Below are 22,416 nucleotides of genomic sequence, written 5' to 3'. Positions count from 1 at the left end.
ATAATATATATTTACAGTAATGATATAGATTTATAATTTCATTTAATATGTCACAAAAGTGGGAATTTGTATTCAGCGAACTCTCGCGGGATCTAAACTTATCTAGATTTAATCTCACCCTAACCTGACTCGCGAGACTTCGTTCCTGTGTCTCATAAAGCACTTACTTTCTGACTAATAGTTTGAGGAAATACCGGAAACATCGTGATTGCTTCGCGTGGTGTTTCGCTGTCTGTGGTTGAAGAGAGGTCTGAACAGACAGTCAGGAGCTGGCTGTGTTTCCAGGATTCCTCCACTTTCTTTCTCTGTGTGTCCCCGTTTATTTCTGACCTGAATTTTAAAGAAATGGACCCACACGATGATCTTCGGCGAAGAGGTTGGTCACTTTAATAACTTTTTAATAAATATAGTCTGAAAACTACCATTTCTGGCGGTGAATTTTGAACCAGCAGCAACAGCTTCCAAGTGAATTGACCCTTAATTTGCTATTTTGATTCATAAATTACCACCAGTTTCATTGAAGATTACCAATATTAATCCTATTTTCTGTCACCTGTAGTCACTTCCCCTTTTTTTTTCTTTTCATATCAGATGACAGCACTCCAGCAGATTCAACAGATCCTCCACCGAGGATGACAAGACAGCAGAAACTCACTTTAATATCAATGGCATCTGTCAACTTCAGCTCAATGATCTGTTACTCAATATTAGGCCCATTTTTCCCTAATGAGGTAAGTTAAAGAAGCCCTCCTCAATGGGTACAAATGAGTTTAAAGGTTTAAAGGTGCTCTTTAATAAATTGTTAAATATTTTAACTAATGGCTTTATTAAATGGAGACCATGTATTTTTAAAAGAAGAACATTATTTTCATTTTACAAGTGAAATTAAATGTTAAATACACTCAGTGGTTTTGCTGCTCTTGCCTTACTTGATCTCGTATGACCAGTATGGCAAAAAAATTTTCCCAGGATGGCGACCACCTTTCTCTGCCTCTGATTGGCTAATACTTTGTTGCCTTTGTTGGTTGGGTTGGTCAGGTTTAGGCATGAGGAGTGAGACTGGTTAGGATAAGAATATCAGGTCAAGCCAATCAGAGGCAGAGTAGAGCAGCTTTGTCATTCTGGGAAAAAAGAAAATATCGCAATCAGTATGGTGACTAATTTTCCCTACTCGTGCCACTGTTGCACAATATTTTTGCACTTTGTTTTATATTTATTTATCACTTTTATTCTATTTTGAGGTGTCTTTTTAACACCTGGCCAGGGACTACAAATGAAAATTTGCTATGTAAGCTAACTTTCATGCTCATTTTTAAGGTTTCCCTGTTCTTTTGAGAAGAGAATAACAAATAAACAAATAAACCAAGCTTAACTAAATAATTCTCAGGTCATTTTCACATATGGACACATAAGCTGCTGTTCAGCAAAGGTTTCTGTTGGTTAGTTTTAATAGTTAATAAATAATTTACTAATGCTATAACTTAGGCGTAGGAATAATTTGGGTGGCCAGGTTGTAAAAGATTCCTTTGGCCAGAATTTATCATTTTGTTTGTGTAATAAAGTCATTAATATTGGTAATCCATTATTAATCCATCAATAAGTTGTAAAATAAATGTTTTCTTGGTTCAGATCTTCTGCTGTCCTTTTACAGAAGGTAAATATGGTCCAAGTAGGGATTTTTCACAACCTGTAAACTCAAAAGTTGTTCTTCTAACTTATAACTGAACTATAAAGCTTTATTTACAACCTATAAACCCTTTTTGAAAGGGAGCCGTATAGACAGCAGTGCCAGGGTTGGATACTCTTTTGCTGCTACTACTTGTGTAAAAACATGCTGTTGTTCTGTAATTTATAAAACTCTAAAAAGCAAACAAACATCTACAATTTATATGTGCCAAAATGTGTGTTTATAGCACAGATTATTAACTGGCAGTTGCATATTAAAGTCTTGGTTAATGAGGTCAGCAGAGGCAAAAAAGAGGCTTTTTTTCCCCAAAACAACAGTAGAATATAATACATAGACAATAGCTATTTTAATCAGGAGAGACACGTGAAATAAGCAAGAGAATTGTTTATTATACAGATGATACTGATGATTAAGTGTTGTCAAAAGTCTTTGGCGCTTAGACTCCACAGGGAGATTTTGAATCAAGGGACATCAGTCCTGAGCTGCAGCAAGATAAATCCCCCCATGGAGTCTAGACACTGTTGGTGGTGGCTGATGACTTCTGCTGAGACTGATAAGGCTGATGAGGTTGAGGAAGTGATGCACTGATGAATCTGTGAAGACTGGGCGGTGATGGGGAAGTGGTGGGGTGTGAAAAAACAGCACCATGAAAGCACTAAGACAAAGAGGGAGAAAACAAAAAGAAAGCTGCAATATGATAGGCTGACTGAAGGTGTGTCACCGTGCTATTGGTGACCAGCTGATGTGAAGAGCTGACATCTTACTTGATGCCCAGGGGAATGACAGCAAGGAAATTATAAGTGAGCACGCGTTAGGGAGGGAATGAAAGATGGTTTGACAAATAAAACTACAGACCTGAGCATGTGAAAGTTGGTCTTCTTGACTGAACTTTCGCTAAGCTCCATTTGTCACAAATTCATAATGTACTTCCAATGCTGTTAATTTGCACAACACCTGCACAATCTCTATTTTTTATTTTAAAAGTAAAAAATGTTAAGTAATTTATCCGCATCCATTAAAATATACTTCAATAAGAAAGATCAATTTGAAATGTATAACAATATTGATGTTAGCGACAGAAACAGTTTTGGGGATTAGACTCCATCAATGTGAAGAACCTTCATAAAGCCTTTATTAAGAGAGGAGATAGGACAGGACCCCGCCCCCACCCCCCCTCCCCAACCTCCTCCCCCAGCAGGTCAGCAGGTACTTGATGAAAACCTTTGAATGAGTCTCTCTGGATACCATGGAGGTCATGGTGGTGATGGGGAGGAGGTGGGTTGTGTAATAGTATGTCTGAATGACAGAATGGCAGAATTACAGTAACATTTAAAGCATCTGGCGACTGATTGGCTTGAGGAACACAGGTAGAAAGATCATTAGTCAGGTATGATGATGTCAGAATTGTGAATGAATGGATTTTAACAGTGTGGGAAAGTGGAAGTGATTGAGAGGAAATAGACATACACCCATAGTGGAATATAGGCAGAACTTGATGGAAGAGATCTTCCTTCTTGAACTTTTGCCAAAGCTTCATATAGACAGTCATAGGATGCAAGAACTACTGCACTTACTCAACTAAAGCACTTGAATGAAGTGCAGTTGTTGACTAATTGACCACATCACGTTTTTGTGATATCCACCTAACAAAGAGACAGATAACCAAACAAACAAACAGGGCTGAAAACATAACATTGGGAGGAGCAGTGTTTCAATCAAGGAGTTGCCCAATAATTAATTTGATCAGTTGATGACTATGGTATCAATAGGTATGCTATGTCTTGAAGAATAGTATCACAGTGATGAGAAGAATGGACCAAAGCTGATCATACAACCATCACCAATTCCTTTTAAAAACTTAGCAGTAGTGTCTTCTCAGTAAAATGTACCAATAATCATGTGATATACATCAGACAGCCTCGATGAAGGTCAGTGAATGACTGGTTTTGTCTTTCTCACCGGACAGAAGGTCTCAAGAAAGATCAGCTGGTGTCATCTGTAATATCTGTAAAGCAACAAATAGTTCTTGATCAATCATTTGAGGCATTCATTTAAGGGAAAAGTTCAGAATATTTGACTATTGTTTATTGCTTTTGTTAATTCTACTGTGAGTTAATTGTCTCTTCTCATACCTATGAATACATTGCCTGAATATTTTCTACACAGGCAGTAAAGAAAGGAGCCAGTCAGACTGTTATTGGTCTCATATTTGGCTGCTATGCTGTCTGCAATTTGATTGGTTCACTGATACTAGGAAAATATGTAAGTATACGTCATTATTTTTAATCAGTTAATGTTATGTGAAGTGTGATTTGTTGCACGGAGTGACTCTCAGTCTCTCTCATCAGATTGTCCAAATTGGTGCGAAGTTCATGCTTGTTACAGGGCTTTTTGTGTCATCAGGCTGCACCATTCTGTTTGGGTGAGTGTTGATCCTGTGTGCCATGTGAATGATGATGATGATGATGGGTTTAGAAACATATTGCATATAGTAACTAGTATAATACAGTAATCTTAACATATTTAACAACTCTCAAGTTTTCGATAGTTTTTGAAAGCAGAGTATTTTGCATAACACTGAGTTAAGAGTTACAGATAATGCTCACATAACTGAATTTGTAGTTTTGTCAATGTTTGCATTGTAGCAATTGCAGATTTAGGCCTCTAGGCTTCATACATTCTGTGTAAAAATGTTTGATTGTGTCATGGTAAACATTGTATTCGAGGTGTTCATCACAGGAGTCCCAAAAAGAAAAGACAAGGCAATATACTGTACTTTGAAAAGTCCAAAACCAACAACGAATTGATTCAACCAAAAAGTATTGTGTGTGTAGCTAAACCCAGATTTATTTATTTATTTATTCATTTATAATATATAGTATACATACTGTATATATATTATTCCTCTGTGCCTTAGCTTCCATCCAAAAAAAATATTAAATGGACATTTGTTGTGTTGTTTTTATTGGGACAATGTACAGTTTTAAACATAAATGTTAACATTTGATGTATTGCACCAGTTAGCTTTAAAGCTAATTTTCATCTGCAGTCCCTTACAAATAAAACATATAACAGCACAATAACAAACAGTACAAAGCAAAAAAACACACAGGACACATTATACAAAATACAAAGCTACACACAATAACACTTCACATACACCCACAATGTCAACTATAAATTAATAATGTAAACTTGTCATATTAAAAGCAAGATTATTTGAGATTTTATGAGAAGACCATGAAATGAAATTTAGATTAAGTGGTTACAAAGCAGTAGTTTTTAGCAGAACTGTTGCACTGGGTTATTTCTGCTTTTTTAAAAATAGTCCCCAACAAAATCACATTTTGCTCCTGTTTTTAGTGACATTTGTCAAAAAAACTACATTGCCCAGCTGTTTTAGGAAATTGCCTTTTAGAAGAATGAAACTATATATGTGTGATCTGTTTGTAAAGATTTATGAGTTGAGTTGGAACAAATGGGGCTTAGAGCTGAGAGTCACAGAAAGGGCAGAGAAAGTGTAAAGTACTGAGAGATGAACTAATGCATTGTTGGTAGAAAAATATAGAATAACACCAGCCTTCTTTTAAGATAATCATGAGAAAGTTCTTTATGTAATCTGGCAATGAACAAACATGAAATAATTGTATTGGCAGTGTACATGGTTCTTTATTAAATTTGTTGTTTTTCTCCACTTTATCTGAAAAAAATGCAGATTTGTGATTTCATCTGGTGTAAAAATGATTATTCTTCATTAATGTGTTTAGTCACCTTACATTACACACTATTCCTTGCTGTTTAAGACTGAGCTAACAGCCTGTATCGTCTCAGTCTTTTGTCATTAAATGATTTCATTCTTTTCTCGCAGATTACTAGATCGGGTTCCTGCAGGTCCTGCCTTCATTACTATGTGCTTTGTAGTGAGGTCTGTTGACGCTGTGGGCTTTGCTGCTGCGATGACCTCCTCTTTTGCATTGACAGCAAAAATATTCCCAAACAATGTGGCAACTGTTTTGGTGAGTGTAGACAACCCTTGTGTGTCTGGCATGTTGTTTAGACATTAGAATCACGAGCAAACAAAAACAGCAATATAGTTTGAGTTGTTTTGTATCTCGCATTTTCCCCCAGAGCCATGGAAAATAATAAGTAGCTACCTAAATACAGTATGTAGTCATTCAGATTCTGCTTGCTTGTGTATATGTAGTGCACTGTGTATGTAAATGCATATTTTAATGTGCTTCATTTCTCTCTCTTTAGGGTAGTTTGGAGATTTTCACAGGACTTGGTCTTATCATGGGACCACCGGTCGGAGGGTGGTTCTACCAGTCATTCGGATATGAAGTCCCTTTTATGCTTCTTGGGTGTTTCCTATTGATTATGGTTCCTTTCAACATTTACATCTTGCCAACCATTGGTAGCAGTTTTGGATATTTCACCCAAATTATTTTTTTAAATTACTATTAAAAAGTATTTATTTTTTCTCGTAGATTTGAACTGTGAGTTGTATTTTGGGCTTCTCTCTACACAGATGCAGACCCGTCAAAGGATTCATTCTTTGGGCTTCTCACTCATGTGAAAATAGTGCTGATCTGCTATGTTATATTCACTCTAAGTGCAGGTCTGGGCTTCTTGGATGCCACGTTGTCCCTGTTTGCTATTGATACGGTAATATCCTCTGTTCTGAAAAAGTCAAATTACTTTAGGTCGAAAGCTTTTCATGCACCGTGTGAATGATGAAGAAATACAGTATTTTTCTCTCTCTATTTTACCTAGTTTAATCTCTCAACTGGCTACGTCGGACTCATCATGCTTGGTTTGTCTTTACCTTATTGCCTGGCATCACCACTGATGGGGTATTTCACTGATAAATATCCTGTGAGTATTAAAGCAACTAAAATGATTACATGGAGATAATTCTTTCACAACTTTACGTTTGTCACGTTAAACAAAATCCTCCGTTTGTTGGTGTTTATCAGGCTACCAGGAGTTGGTTCATGGTGACAGGAGCCGTCGCCACAGCATTTGGCTTCTTTTTGCTTGGTCCCGTCCCTTTCCTTCACATCCCAAAGTGAGCATGTGGTGAAGGTAGAAAGTAACTAAGACTCTCTACTTTGAGGGAATAGTTTGCGTTTTGGGAAATACACACATTTGCTTTCTTTTGACTCTCATATATGTCTGTTTTAATATGGAGCTACAGCCAGTTAGCTTAGCTTAGCATAGAGACTGGAAACGGGGAAACAACTAGCCTAGCTCTATCCAAAGGTAACAAAATCTGCCTATTAGGACTTCTAAAACTCTAAAAATCTGTATAAAAACCGAAGTGTAAAAACGATAAGATTGTGAGGTATTACAGGTGTCATGTACGCGACTATTTCTTGGCCGGGTGCAGTGACTTCCTCCAAACTTCTTGTCAACCAGCGAAGACTCCAGCTTTATGTTATGTTTTTTTAGACAGTAATTACAAGCAACTGAGTCAAAGACAAAGCCTAGTAAATGATTTTACTACCTCTTCTTCCACCACTGGCAGTATTCAGTAGGTCATGTGTTGCCTCACTGTTGCATTACAAAAACAACATAATTCCTAACTTGTATTTTTGTTTGTTTGTGTTTTGCATGTGTAGTCAGCTGTGGTTGCTGGTCGTCATGCTTGGTGTAATTGGGTTTTCTCTGGGCATGACTGCCATCCCCACGTTCCCTGAGATCATCACATGTGCATAGTGAGTGGCTCCACATGTTGTGTTCCTATATATTCATGACCTGCAGTTAAAAAAAAAAAAAAAAAAATGTAATGCAAGGCGAAACACATACTTTACATTCTGTTCTTTTGTTCTTTGTAGTGAACAAGGATTTGATGAGGGACTAAGTACTCTTGGAATGGTGTCTGGACTGTTTGGGGCGGTCTGGTCCATGGGGTAAGTCGTACTGGCTTCCACTGACTCTCAAAAGCTGTTTGCTGAATTGAAAAAAAAAAGGGAAGTGATACAGTAATCTAATATAGCAGATTAGTGCAATGTTAACCAAAAATTGTCTGGCTGGTTGGTACTAATATCCTGTTGTTTGATCTTTAACGTTATGAATTTAATTCTTAAGTGGAAATTTGTTTTTTTGTCTTATTTTAAGGATGTTTTATGGCCCAGTTGTGGGTGGCCTCATCACACAACATCTAAGCTTTGAATGGGCAGCTGCTGTCCAAGGAGGCTTAGCGTTTTTGGGTGTAAGTATTAGTCGCTGAAGTGGTCCATGTGAGGAAAAAGGACACATGAAGCCATGTAAATTGCATGAGTATACTTAATTGTGCAGCATATCAGCTTTTTATTGTCTTCCTGTGACTTGAAAGATTCTCCTGCAATGGACTGTATGTTAACGTTAGACACACAAGGCTGATTTTCAGGCCTGTATAAAGTTTCCGGCATGGCAGAGACAGCATGATACAGTGAATATTGTCGCTTTACTTGTGTGGCATTCATTTAATCACTCGGGTCAAAGACTAGAAACTTATAATTCATGCTTCTTGGCAGTTTAACATGACACTAAATGACTGCTCTTGTGTCATGCTGTCCTCAGGCTTTTTCCTTGGCTGTGTATTATCTCTATCAACGAATACGACGACAAAGGTAATTAACTTCAAATTACGATAATTCAATTTTTGCCATATATTTAGATGCCTTATACATTCTTATATACTGTATAAATAGTGGAAAGATATGTGTGAATTAGGATAATCAGATTTGTCTCTTATATTTATATATACTGTGTAATATGTGGAAGGGTATTTAGACTTTATTTATGCCGTCTCCAAGAATACGCTGGGTTTAACACTTAATTTTTTGTTCAAATTTAAGTGTTCAAGAAGATCTGAGTAGACAGAGTGAAGAAACCACCCCTCTCCTGAATGAGTGAAACCCTCAGCAATATGTAGAGGGACGCCATACCGAACATAAGCTGACCTTACTATTTCAGCTCCCTGTGGATATGAAGTTACACAAATTGTTTTTCATTAATATTAATTGCTATGTAACTCTTTTAAATTGTAAACCCTTGTGTAACAGGGATTGTAATGATTTTTACTTGGGATGTTTTGTTTAGTTTGAACTGTTTGAAGTAGGTACTGCTACATAGCCTTAAAACAACGCCATATAACTATTATTGAACTTGAACTTAGAACTTTTAAGAGTCAGATTATCATTTGAGACTATGCAGTGAATTACAAGGTGCAATATTTTATCTGTGAGGACGATAATTCTATAGTGCTGCTGCATTAACGTTTTTAATGTTTTCTACATCACATGACTTTGATTTCATGATGAGGCGACACACGCCGACCAGATCAGTAACATGAAGGAAGCAACCGTTTTATAGTATTGTTTTTAGAGTGATACATTATACAGGTTATATTGAATGGTACATAATATACAGTATAGTTTAATATAACAGGGAGCATCATGTCACTTTTTTTCTGCAGTTAGTGATGTTTTGCCTTCTTTTCTGACTGAAATATTTAAAGACAAGAAATCTCAACTTTTTTACTGATTTGAATAAAAATGGTAAATATGTAAACATTCACATGCATGTTTGTTTACTCACTCCATACCATCACATGTGCACACCATGCAAGTTAAAATGAGTTGTCATGTATTGCAGAGCGTGCTTATAGTTAATACAAAAAAAATTATTAATATCTGTTTAATATGTGGGAACATTTTAAAAGTTAAATATGAAATCATTACATGCTAATGCTAATAAATACCACACATTAATTTATAGGTCACTTTCCACTTGACTAGATCAAATATTCCTCTTAAATAATGTTGAAACATATTTGTAACAAGCAGAATATTTTAGACCCTTTTTTACATCATTTCACATGTACACCCCAGATTCTCTCGCACGTACTTGATCAAAATATCACTTTTGATGCAACGTACTAAATATCAAAAGTGTTTTTACAAATTGTACATGTTGCATGTATAGTACGAGATGAACAACACGTTTGTTGATAAATAATCTGCATTTTTATTGTGAAGAATTAGCATATACAAACTTTGTTAATCTCTTACAGGCTAAGAAAACAGAACTACAATATTGCAGAAATTTTGTTTCCTACTGTATATCATCAGTAAAAATGTGTGCAATAGTCAATTTATGTTTACATCAACAAATAATAAAAAATGTAAAACATATAAAAAGCATCCCCACAATAGCACAATTCTTAATGTTAAGATATTTTTATAAACAAAATTTTACATTTCATTGAATCTGTATTAAGTACAATACAGAATATGAACATATTGGAAAAAATACAACACATCTGAAGGTTTGTTGTCATTACAAAAATGTACTTTACATGACAAAAAGAATAGAAGTGTAAAGTACTCGAGTTGAAAACAATCATGTGTCCGTTAGTTCATGTATCAGGCTCGAAGGCACTGTTAGTCCGGCCAGTCGGTCTCTTTGGGAGAGGTCTCTCTTTTGATCTGACTCTCCTCCTGCTGCCAGCTGACCCCGAAGCATCTGGATCTGAAAATGTGGCCTGAGATGATGGTCCTGGCTTTTTCACCTTCTTTTTCCTTTTAGCTCTGTAGGAAAACCATATTTCGAAATCAGCATTTTTTTCTCTAAGCCATAATATAACTTCTTAACATGCCAATCATTACCCTAGGTTGTCTTCCTTCTCCTTAAGAAGAGCAAAAGTCAAATCCTAATGTAGTTACCAAAGCACTAGTAATGTGAGCTACTTACTTAGCATCAGTCAGCTCAGGGTCGGTGTCAGAAAGTGTTGGCTCAGAAAGAAACCTAAGTTCCCCAGAAGAAGTAATTGCAGCAGAGACCTTGGAAAGGTGAGGAAGGAGAGAAAAATAAATAGCAACAAGAAGGACAGGAAAAGATACCACACCATACAGATAGCCCATAAACGTCATGTATTATTTGTCTGGTTCATTTAAGTGATACTCCTCCCAAAACTTTTAAGAATCACTCCCCCACTGCAGGCTACAATAGTGGCTCATGATTTGTCATAGTTTCACCAAAATATGGCAAAGTTGACAATTTCCAGCAGCGCACAAAAGCTGTACTTGTCACAATAATGGCTTATTCTTTAATTCTACAACATTTTGACCTCAGGTAACTGTAGGAAGTTCATTTTTTGGTCAAAGCATTGTCAATTTCCATGTAGAATAAAAAAGAATAGGGAAAACAGCAGTGTGTCTGTATTTTTTTGTCTTTTATTGCTCTGTCAAACCTTTTAAAGCCACCTTCCAGGCCTGTAGAGGATGTAGATTTTGGCTGAAGTATCACTTTAACAAACAGAAACAGAAGCACCAGAGACAAGACAGAGAACACATGCGTCTGGAGTGAAATCATGTATACCCCTGTTTGAACCACACCAATGTAAAGAGCCCTTTGCCTTTTAGCCCACAGTCGTCATTTATTGATGAAAAAAAATATCAGATTCAAGACAGATGGCTTTGAATCTTTCTGTCTTCTCACCCTGGTTGGTGTTGACCTCTCAACCGCCTCTTCAGACACGACTGCTTGTGCTTCTACAGACTGAGTCACCTCTTCACTGAAATCTCCTACAACATGAAAAACACTTAGCATCTTGCATCACATGTGGAGGGTTTATACACATTATGCGCAAGGTGTCTGTCACAAGAAAACACAATCCACTCACTCTGATCTTCCACGTAAGACGAAAGAAAATATCCCTGCTGCCCATTAGCCAGGCGTCCAAACCACCAGCTGTCATTGTCTTTGTACAGCACGTGGATGACATCACCGCGGCGTATGGTCAGCTCATCAGAACGATTAGCTCTGTAGTCATAGAGTGAGACAACCTACGGGAAGAACACAAATGTGGAGTGATTGACAAGGAGAAGGGGAAAGTTTCATGTGACTGAGCTAACAGTTGCGGTGAATACTTACTATTTGTTGAACAGGAGCTGAACCAGTTTCCACATGAACGCCGGAGGAAATGTGGTCAGGAAGGGTCTGACGGAAAGAAGAGAACATTGTTTAAATCTGTAGAAGCAATGTTGGTAGACATGTTATTTGGCAGATTCCAGTAACATCTGACTGTGTAACCAGCGTGATTATGTTCATCTTGTTAACATTAAATTAGCAAAAAAAGAAAGAAAACATCAGAGAAGGTAGGAAATAAAGTAATTGAACTATTCACAGCCTTACCGTCTGTAGCCTGAAAGATGAAGCTCCTTTTAGCCGCTGACCAACTGGACTGAACCTGCCTGAAATTACAAGTGAAAAACAACAACAAAAAACAAGCATAAATATTTGATTGGCCTGTAACATGATCCATTGACCTGTATTTACAGTGCTCACTTACGAACACAGGTAAAAATTACAAGTGGTCCATCTGTGTCTCTGTGTATGGTGTACATGCTTCCGGAGACTCTAAACCACAACGCTGGAAGCATTTGGTCTTGGTCACACAGTCCTATACTTTGTGCAGCAATAATCTTTGGAAATATTTGACCTCAGATGTCACACCGCAGCAATAAAGCCATTCATTGGTTAAAGACAAACAACAATGTGATTAACAGTACAAGCCACTCACGGTTTTGGGTGCTGAGGGCTGCCTGGGGGATAAATTGCTCTGCCAGAGAACCAGAGAGCTGCAGCTTGGAGTGTGGCGACAGGAGAGACGGAGGCGGTAACGAGGCATTTAATCCCATCTGTGGGGAAAAAAAAAAAAGAAAAAAAGCTGGGCCTGAGGTGCATAGCAATTATTGCATTTCAGAATGGCAGTAATTACTGCCATTTCATGTACAGAGGTCAATTTAAAGTCAAAATCACTGAAATTTCAAGGTTTCCTACGACATCGTGTACTATAAATAATGACGCAGAAAGAGCTTATTATTAATAGACACACTCTATAACCATAATTTCTTGTTTTGTGGTTTTTCCCTTTTCAGTGCTTGAGGGCAAAACAGAGAAAGCATTAGTTTAGATAAAGGTGAGAGCAGAGGTTTGTAGCTCCCAGGTCGTGGACGGTACCGAGCCTCAGAGCATTTGTTATTGGGTCACAAGGATTAGGCAAAACAAAGCTGAATAATGATTATATAACTTAGCTGTATTTTTTCTTATTTAGTAAGTAACCACAGTGAAACAGACCAAATTAAGTTAGGTTTCTGTTTAGTTTTTATAATCGCCAACTCCCTCTCATTCGCTGTTTTCTTGGTGTTTGTCCCTCTCCTTTTCTTTTGGGAATAAATAGAGAGATAACACCCAAGCCAAAACTTCAATAATTTACAGGCACCTTATCTAGTGTGTGAACTGATAGGGAGTGGAGAACAATTACGATCAGCAAGTATGCCACTTCCCATCCCCCGGTCACCTGTGACAACAGTCAAGGTGCAAAAAACTTTGGGAACCTAATGAATCTAAGACCACAGAGGTGTATTTAAAGAGTACAGATCAAAAACTTACTGTGCCAGTATCCAATACCACGCTCCTCCGTGTGTGAGTGATGCACAATTTTTCTGAGACACAAAAGAGAGAATATTTTTCATGTACATGAAGAGACAACACTGTTGCACAAACAGGTGAATACAGCTGTAATGCAGCACATTGCTGATTATACAAACAAAGCTGTACAACAATCTAAAATGCATACAGTACCTGTCTCATAAATGTATCCAGAAGCTGAAGATCTTTTATGTGGTTCCTAAACAATGATTTGAAAGGGTGAGGTTATGTACATACTGTACTTCAGACTGTAATAGGACATCTACTACTTATTTCAAAGTATATTTCAAAGAAGTAGAGGATGAGTATTTACCAGTACTGAATCCAGTTGCTCTTTGACACATTGCATTTTTAATGCAATTCTTGTTGCTTGGGCGTACTGATCCATGGCTGAAGAGGCAGATGTGTCCTGAAACACCGGGGGATCAGGTGTATTTGTGACAGTTTTGGTGTCTCCAGAAGCTGATCTGCTCAGTGCCTTTATATTGTGCGCCTCCAGCTGGGAAACTGTGTGGGATAGCATGACAGATCAAATCATGATCATGATAGATCAGTGTGTATTACAATGCCTGTGCATCACTATTAAGTGATTGACACTGAAAAGCTCAACTGACTAAAATAACAGTTTAATTTCTGCCAGAAAACAGTGAGCACAGTTAATAAGAGATTCAGGGGCTGAATCCAGACATAAGTAAAATGTCACTTATCAGGTGTTTTCACCAAGAAAAGCACTAACCTTTGCGGTCGTACAGGTAAACATGGACAGGCTGGCTCTGACCGAAGGCACAGAAAGCTACCATGTTCTCGTGAGGGTGGAATGACACGCTGTGGAGAGCGGTGCGGTAACAAAGCTCGGAGTACACTGCAACTTGGTCACCTGGGAAGAAAGCCAGAACAGCTGACAGCTGGAGTCCCTACGCAGAATACTGTCAAAACTTTTAAGAAGTGACTGGTTTCTTTATTTGGGATACAAAACATGATCCTCACCAGTATCAGTATTCCAGACATATGCCATTCCATCCTCGCTTCCAGAGAAGATGAAGTTTCCACATGGCGTGAAAGTGCTATAGATCCTCTCTCTGTAGTTTGTGGCTCCGGTGTATTTCTTCACAGCCAAACTGAATGGGGCAGATAAATGGTAGATATAATGGAAGATACAGATATGTATTTTAACAGATACATATAATATGTATAATAATATAATATGTGTTTTCGGACAATTTTTCCAAGCAATAAAATATGCATTTTTTGATGATGCCTTCACACTCCATGTTTTAATCTTGTTACTGTGGTTACCTTCCTTATATTATAGATCATATTCAATTTTCTTTGCCTATCCTACAACCATTTCTTCCTGCACTGCTACAGTTACCATTTCAGTCCAATCTGTTTTTATAGGAAACAGCAACCTCCATGAAAATAATGCACCTCCAATGATGTATGTTGATTTGATATGTGAGTTGAGTTCCCGATAATAAAAATAATATTCAAGACAGAACACAGGTCATTACTTCTTGTAATTACAGATGGATTTTTTTTTTATAGTTCTGTTGTATTTACATTCTCAAATCCATCATCCTCAGGACACTGTCTTTAGCATGGATGAGCAGGCACCGCCCATTCGGATGGAGTTGCAGCATGTTGATGGGGATACCGTTGAGGTCACTCTCACCAATTTTCTGCCAAGACACAACATGTAGGATTTCAAATGTCAACTCAGACCCATATTTAACAAATCTACAGTATACTGTAAGGGATGTACAGGAGAATCAAACATTTCACACAGTTTATTCTGTTACCTTCTCTATACACCAGTGATGACATGGCTGCCGTTGTTTTCTGTCATTTACTGATGTTTTCCATACAATGATTAGGCCAGTGTTGTCTGCAGAGAACATTCTCCTTCCTAATTACAACAAAAGGAACATCGGCCATGAGAATGTACAGCTATAATATCCTTCATTCACATTAATGAATCACGATCACCTTTACAACAGACTTTTAATTCTACTTTAAAATGAGGTAAGTACAGAGGATCTCTGAGCTCCCCAGTACTAACCCTTGAGTTTAAAGTGGATCCCCCCTATTTTCATATTGTCAACCAAGACCTTCTTTATCTAACATTCCTCCATTCCTCATAAACACAATAGCATTAAATTAAAATGATAAGAGGGCAGTCAGAGTGTAAGAGATCAAATTCATTCTTATCTTGTGCAGGGTTGTGGGTGGCAGTGGGCCTATCTCACCATCTACTGAGAAGTACACCCAATGGACAGGCTATCAGTCTACAACAGAACTCACACACATACACATAGACACACTATTCCAAACACAAATTACCTTCAGAGTCAAAACAAACAGTGTTGATGAAACTGTTGTGACCCTCGAACTCCTGCAGCAGCCGGCCATTCACATCATCGACATCAAGCCTCCACACTCGCACCAGAGAGTCGTAGCCCCCCGTCACCACCAGGTTCTGGGCTGTTGGGTGGTACTGAGCACAGTACACGAATGATGGATGCGGGAGCACCTTCTGGGCCGTTCCCAGAAGCCTCTCCACATTCCACTCTCTGAAGAGGGAGAACAAGATGAAGAAAAATGGAATTATGCAAAACTATCTTATATAAAGAATAACGTGTTCTTTAAATGTACTCTTGAGTCAGACAACCACAAATGGTAAGAACTGCAGCCCAAAACATGCTGTGTCACCGGTAACAAAAACACAGAGCGAGCAACATATTATAAGAGGAGTACTTACTCCCCCTAGAGGTGCTACAAAAAACAGCTGTTACAGCAACTGCCTCCACATCATACACTGACTCATTTCCAATCAGTCTACCTATTCTTTTATCTAATCACAGAAACTTACCTGACAGTTCCATCAGAAGAGGCAGACAAAAGACTCCGATCATCTCTGGACCAGCAGAGATCATACACGATTTTGAGATGGCCATTGAAGGCAGCCAAGACCTTGCCAGAAGGGATCTCATACACTGAAACATTAAATAATCAGGTTATTTTTTGCACAATGTATTTACATTTTTTTTGTATAAGTTTGGAACATGCAGACTCCTGAGGTCAATTCTCACAGCTGTTTATAATTACTGTATGAACAGGAAGTTAATTAGCTGGAGATTTCTGCTCACGAGCATCAGCAGGGGGAGATTTACACAGATGAGGTGTTGCTTACCTACAACAGGGAAAGCATCTCTGTCAGCACAAGCGGCAGCTAATAATGTCCCAGCATGAGAGAAGAGAACTGTGAAACAGCCCATCTGACCACCACGAAATGCCAGCATAGGCTTGTTAGGAATCCGACAGACCTTTAACAGAAAACAACCAGGCAAGACTTATGAAGTCAAACATGTTTGACCAGTCCTGGGTCAGAAAGAAGGAGAAAATACTTTTGACTTTGTTTTAAGTGTCAGACACAGTATGTGGAGTTTGGAAAGGGGCAAAGAAATGTCAAAAAGCTAAGCTTAATCTCTACAACATATATAAAAATCAATTTAGTTTAGATTAAGTGCAAGGGTTTACCACACACTGTCCATTCTGTGCTGATGCAGAATCAAACAATCTCCATGATTTATAAATACTAATGATGAGGGCAGTTCATTACAATTGAAAAATAACCAAATCATAACTATGGTTAACTAAGACTGTTGAGATTAATATGATTAGAGTAAAGATTTTCATTTGAGGTCTGTTAACTCTACTAACCTGACCAGGCAGTCTGCTCCATCTCAAGACTGGTGGCTTGTTGTCTTGAGGCTGTGTCAGGCTTTTCTTAGTGACCTCATTCTGTAGCTCACTGTAGGAGGTGCTTCCCCTCTCCTCCTGCAGCGCCATCATAGAACGAATACTTGGGTCCACCTAGAGAATAAGCAGTAAGTCAGGAACATCATATTACTGAGTCCACAGGTGGTCTGATTGCCTACATTATTACATAAATTGTAACATATCAAATATGTATATATCTAGATGCTTTGAGCAGAGACAGATCACCAAGAAATCACAAAGCAATAATTAATAGTAGCAACTATTAAGTGGCAACTGACTTACATGCTCAGGGAGTTTAATGCCCTTCACTGTTACATAAAGAGTGGATGTGTATTTGATTCGGGGGTGTTTCCTCCACCACTCGACCACCTCAATTGTTTTATGTTGCCTCTTTGCCCTGGGTGGAGGGCAGAAGAGCTGGAGGCGAAGTTTACTGTCAATATTCAGCACACCATTAGTGCCGACCAGCTGAAGGATTCAAGAGAAAATGTGACATAAGAATTAAAAAAAACAATTAAAAACAACCAGGGTGATATTTCCTTCCAAATGGCAAGGCCAAATATAATACCTTGAGGAATGCCCATGCAATCTTTCTGAATCCTCGCTCATGCTTGTCAACATCAACATTGGCTCTTGCTTCTTCCATCGTTATGAAATCCAGGATCTTTACGAAACATTTAAATAAAAACAATCATTGACAGTTACACTAGAATTGGCTTCAAAGTTAAATATATTTCTATATAAAATGTATCTTACTTCAAAGAAGAGTATGACTCTGGGGCTTTCGTCATTTTGTTGGACGAAATGTGCAAAGCGTTCATTGAAGATGATCTGCTCCTGCCACTCAGGAATGATTGATTTGTTCTTCTTGAAATCAAAAGGTTGAGTCATGATGGGGAGAATGTGATCAACGTTCTCTTGCTCATAAAATGAGGAAACTGGACGATGGCTATGAAAAAAAGAGAAAGACAAAATAAATAAAAATACTGAATGCATGCAGTTGGAGGGTTTATCGTTCAGTATACTATGTTTATTCAAAAGTTTAATCACCCTGTGCTCCTCAACAGGGACCAAACCAAGACAGACGTGAAAACACAAACACTAATCTGAATGTCGGGTCTGACAGCGTCCATTCTCACCTGTCTTCTTTCTTCACATACTGTCCGGTGTTCTCATCAACGACATGGATCTTCACCATGGGATGTGAGATCAGCAGGTCCGACTTGAGGCGATCTGTTCTGTGTACATACACTCCCAGCACAAGGCTGTCATCAAAGACTCGTTTCTGCGGTGCTTCTGCCTCAGTTTCACCCTCTTCTTTGACAACTGAAAACAGGAAAATAAGACATGACATTCTTTCACATCATGTGCTGTGGACTTTTGGAACTTTGTAGATTATTTTCAGACAATTAGCATCCAATCACCTTGCTTTTTCTTCTTCTTTTTCTTTTTTCCCTTTGATTCTGTTTCATGTTCCGCATCAACATCCTGGTTGGCACCTTCATCTTCATCCCTGGTGGATCAAAAAGGATTAAATCTTACTTCAACATGCTTCTAAAAACAGTAGCTTGTAGTCATATTACAAAGTGTAAAAAAAAAATAATACATCTGTATCATATGAATAGGTATACACACCCTACATCTGACTCTGTAATCACAGACTTCAGCTTCTTCTTTTTCTTCTTCCCAACATCATTATTCAGTAAAACACTGTGGGAGGCCGAACTATCTTCTTCTGTCTTGACCTGTGTCTTTTTCAAAGTCCTTTCCTCCTCCTGTGCAATCTGCTGCTGGTATTCTGCAAGCAGTTTGTCCTCAGAGTCCTCCGCCTGGCTCTCTGCCTTGGCCTCTGCATCTCCTTTGCTTTTCCCCTTCTTACTTCTCCGTTTTGGTTCCTTTCCCCCACCAACATCATCTGACTCCAAAGTGATCTCAGATTTGGAAGCATCTGCATCCTGCTGGCTGTAACTTGTGGTGTCTTCAGGTACAGGAAGTGAGGGAAGTTCCCTCTTAGACTTTCGTTTACCTTTCGATGGTTGAATCTCCTCTTGGTTTCGACTGTTATTGATGTTAACCTTTTCTGCTACTTCCCTCTCTCTCCGCTTGTTCTTGGTATAGCGGGGGCTGCCCTGTTCAGGGTGATATGTGTTCTGGAGGATAGTCTCATCATCCTCTGTGTCCTTCTCAAGGTTGAGATTCTTTGTTAGAGTCTGGAGCTACAGAGGAAGGAAAGAAAAGGAAAAGGCATATTATATTTATGTTGTTCTCTTTCATTTTTAATAACATGTCAACCATTAAAAGTGGTTTGCATTACTCTGCAGTGTATTTTGGGGGGAGGAGAAAAATGTCAAATAAGGTTATTCTGATTTCTTCTGCTGCACATTGTATGCTGAAGCTTTTCAGTCACATTTTCTGACGTTTTTCAACACTTGACTATGCTCTCCAGTCTTCACCACTAAAGATAGAACTGCACATATTAGAAAACTTACCACAATGGTCTCTTTGGTTTCAGGGTTTTTCTTCTTTAACTTTTTCTTCTCTGAATCAGTGTATTTCTTGAACACCTCGTTGAATCTTTCACGGGTGTTTGCCCGGTCTTCGCTCTCACCTGTAAAAAGGTAATACTACCGTTAGTGGGCAAAGTGGATGTGGACTGGCATTATCAGCAGTGTGTGCACTGACCAACAACTACCCAACAGTATATAAAGAAGTAGTAAATCACACCCAACTTGATCAGCTACAACTCTGAAATTCTGCTTACACATTAAAGGACGGGTTCACCATTTTTCAAGTCTGTCTTAAACAATAGTCAGGTACCCAAATGAACACTGAATGATTTTTCTTGCCATAATTATTCCTCCTGGTCACACTGGCCATTAGAAGATCCCTTCACAATGCACTTACAATATAAGTGATGGGGGCCCAAATCCACAGTCCTCCTTCTGTGCAAAAATGTATTTTAAAGTTTCTCTGAAGCTAATCAGAAGCTTCAGCCATCCAAATTAGTAAAATCAAATAGGTCTCTTTCAACATTAAAGTCTTTTTAGTGCCAAAGACCCTCTTTTTGTTACTATACTTCCACCACAGCTCAACAGGGAAACACTATCCGAGGAAACACAAAGAGGGAATTTTATGCTAAAAAGACAGTAAATGTGGCAGATATCCACTTGATATGATAACTCAGACTGCTAGAGTGTCATATAAGCTTCAGGTAAACTTTTAAATGCATTTTTGCACAAAATGAGTGTGTGGACACACTGCGGGTTTTGGCTCCCATCACTTACATTGAAAGCACATTTGAAGTGGATCTTTTAATGAACAGTATGAACAGGAGGAGTGATTACAGCAAGGAAAACCTCTTTCGGTGTTCATATAGGCACCTCACTGTTGTTTTTAGACAGATTTGAAAAATTGTTAATCTATCCTTTAATGCATCAATAACAATAATCCAATGCTATGACATACATAATAATATACCACTTTGAAAGAAGTTATTCTGCATTATCAATACCTTTTAAACCTATGATGATGTACAATTTTGACTGCGGGACATTTTTCTTTCTAAATTAGCATCTTCACATTGCAGTAATACTACTTTTAGATGTGTTGGGGAACAGTAGAAAACTCACCAGCAGGCATTCTCAGGCACCGGAATCTCTCTCATTCTGAGTGAAAAAGGCTGTAACGTTAAAAAAGAGGCTTTATTCTAAGAATACAAAACAGGGATAACGTTAACGTTGCACGACGAAGTCTCTGTTAACATTAGATCACCCACCCCCCTAAATTGGTTTGCCTACACAATTAGTTTAGCGATGTGAGTAAAATCACTGGAGAAAAACCAAAAATACACCATAGACATGTTTTCTTTATCACAGACAGTTAACTGCTGACGTTAGCTGCATTAGTTAGCGTTAGCTTGCTAAGTGCTAACACTAGCTACGTTTGTTACCGTTAGATTTCGGTTCTTGAACAAACAGTCTGAGCCTCAGAAACAAACCCGTTTCCACATGAATGTATTTTAACAGGCTGGCTTGTAGTTAGCTGACAGTAACTTCGTCCAACTAACCTGCAGTGATTGTACCGTCCTCCAACTTCACCAACAACGCTTCGACGGTTTCCAAGTCAACCAACGAGGGCGGAGCGTCGACACCATGTCTGTGACGTAATTACCTAAACAACAAATTAGCCAATTACGTTTGAAGGACCGGTGTGTGAGATTTAGTGACATTTAGCGGTGAGGTTGCAGATTGCAACCAACTGAATACCCTTCCCATTGATGTATAAGGCTTTTAACCATTATTATTGTTAAAAGAGAGGCATTTATGGTAAAAAAAAAAAAAAAATAATAATAATAAAAAAAAAAGTTCCCCCTTATTTTACAGTCTTGTAAAATCTGCTTTTGAAGTAGCAAAGTAACACAGGGAAGTTGTAAAGTTGCTCTGCACCCGTTTACATTATGAGGCAAATTGCTGACACATGTTAAATAACAGGTCTCCTGGGTCTGGGGGGATATAGTACACACAGTATAAGTTCAGTGCAGTATTACATGGAACTCCTGCAGCGTGTTTTCTAGGGGTGTTTCATGTGAAGGCGACCACAGTACCGTAACAAAGCATTACTCAAGCTATGAAGGGCTGGACAATGATTCTTTCAAATAGCCCTCCTGGTGTTTTGCATAACATAAGAATTAATCTAATGTTCACTGTCATGCAAATATGTGCTTTCACATTGATTCTGACAGTCTTACTGTCCTCTTTCCTATTTATTTTATTTTTTTTAACTGAAGGATGTATTTTATGTGATTTACCTACAGCTTGCTCCGCTGCATTCCTGATTCACCTGGGCATAGAAATGTGTTACTCTTTGTTTTAGGTAACCAGTAAGATGGGGGCCCCCTGAGAATGCAGACAGCCCCTCAGGGTTTTTTGGGAGGGGGGGGGGGGGGGGCAAGGTGCCAAAGGCTGGACAATGTGCGCGGTGCGGTGTACACAGTTTGTGCGAGTGCGCTTAAGGACAGAAGACCCTCAAGATTCATAGCGGAATTTCACAAGTGTAACCATGGAAATAACTTATAAGCATAAAAAGAGGTAAGAAAGTAACTAATTACATTTACTCGAGTACTGACAAGTGAAATTTTGAAGTACACTTGACTACACTTCATAGGATTGTATTGTACTTTTTCACATCATCACACTGATCAGATAGCTATGACTATTTCTGCAGATAAAGACGTTTTAAACACTATTTTATTGTGTTTCTAACAAGTAGAGAAAACACAGCTCAGCGTGAGACATTATAAAATATGAACATGATATATGTCATACAATATAATTATACAAAACATAGGGGAGGCTTTAACCCATATAAACAAAGAAAGAGTAAACAATATTGACTTAAAAAACAAATTAATACATTAAGCTACTAATATTACCACATTTCAAAAATTGTTGTCATTTTAAAATTTCATT

The 22,416-nt window shown here is 38.2% G+C and overlaps 2 protein-coding genes across 2 annotated transcripts; one reads left to right on the top strand and one right to left on the bottom strand.

Annotated features, from left to right (window-relative positions):
• Positions 1–160: 160 nt before the first annotated feature.
• On the top strand, positions 161–9,250 carry slc18b1 (solute carrier family 18 member B1). The gene is made up of 14 exons (XM_044374340.1): positions 161–376; positions 592–731; positions 3,854–3,949; positions 4,036–4,109; positions 5,556–5,703; positions 5,945–6,101; positions 6,216–6,352; positions 6,461–6,562; positions 6,664–6,755; positions 7,309–7,404; positions 7,525–7,599; positions 7,808–7,901; positions 8,252–8,301; positions 8,530–9,250. The coding sequence occupies exons 1-14, from the start codon at positions 346–348 to the stop codon at positions 8,585–8,587; spliced, it is 1,350 nt and encodes a 449-aa protein (XP_044230275.1). The 5' UTR covers positions 161–345; the 3' UTR covers positions 8,588–9,250.
• A 432-nt stretch (positions 9,251–9,682) lies between these two features.
• On the bottom strand, positions 9,683–21,122 carry ahi1 (Abelson helper integration site 1). Its single transcript, XM_044374256.1, has 27 exons — positions 21,015–21,122; positions 20,578–20,627; positions 19,438–19,556; positions 18,584–19,164; positions 18,373–18,461; positions 18,088–18,274; positions 17,705–17,897; positions 17,517–17,612; positions 17,231–17,416; positions 16,889–17,041; positions 16,359–16,491; positions 16,038–16,161; positions 15,509–15,738; positions 14,968–15,074; positions 14,729–14,847; positions 14,156–14,286; positions 13,905–14,045; positions 13,482–13,675; positions 13,322–13,367; positions 13,130–13,182; positions 12,258–12,375; positions 11,870–11,928; positions 11,609–11,674; positions 11,358–11,520; positions 11,174–11,259; positions 10,427–10,515; positions 9,683–10,263 (listed from the first exon to the last, which is right to left on the bottom strand). The coding sequence occupies exons 2-27, from the start codon at positions 20,585–20,587 to the stop codon at positions 10,092–10,094; spliced, it is 3,645 nt and encodes a 1,214-aa protein (XP_044230191.1). The 5' UTR covers positions 20,588–20,627; positions 21,015–21,122; the 3' UTR covers positions 9,683–10,091.
• Positions 21,123–22,416: the final 1,294 nt, after the last annotated feature.

Source organism: Thunnus albacares, chromosome 15 (assembly GCF_914725855.1).
Source record: "Thunnus albacares chromosome 15, fThuAlb1.1, whole genome shotgun sequence".
In the NCBI taxonomy this organism is placed as follows: domain Eukaryota; kingdom Metazoa; phylum Chordata; class Actinopteri; order Scombriformes; family Scombridae; genus Thunnus; species Thunnus albacares.
The sequence above is the reverse complement of the archived record's forward strand: the minus strand, read 5'-3'. Positions and strand labels throughout refer to the sequence as shown.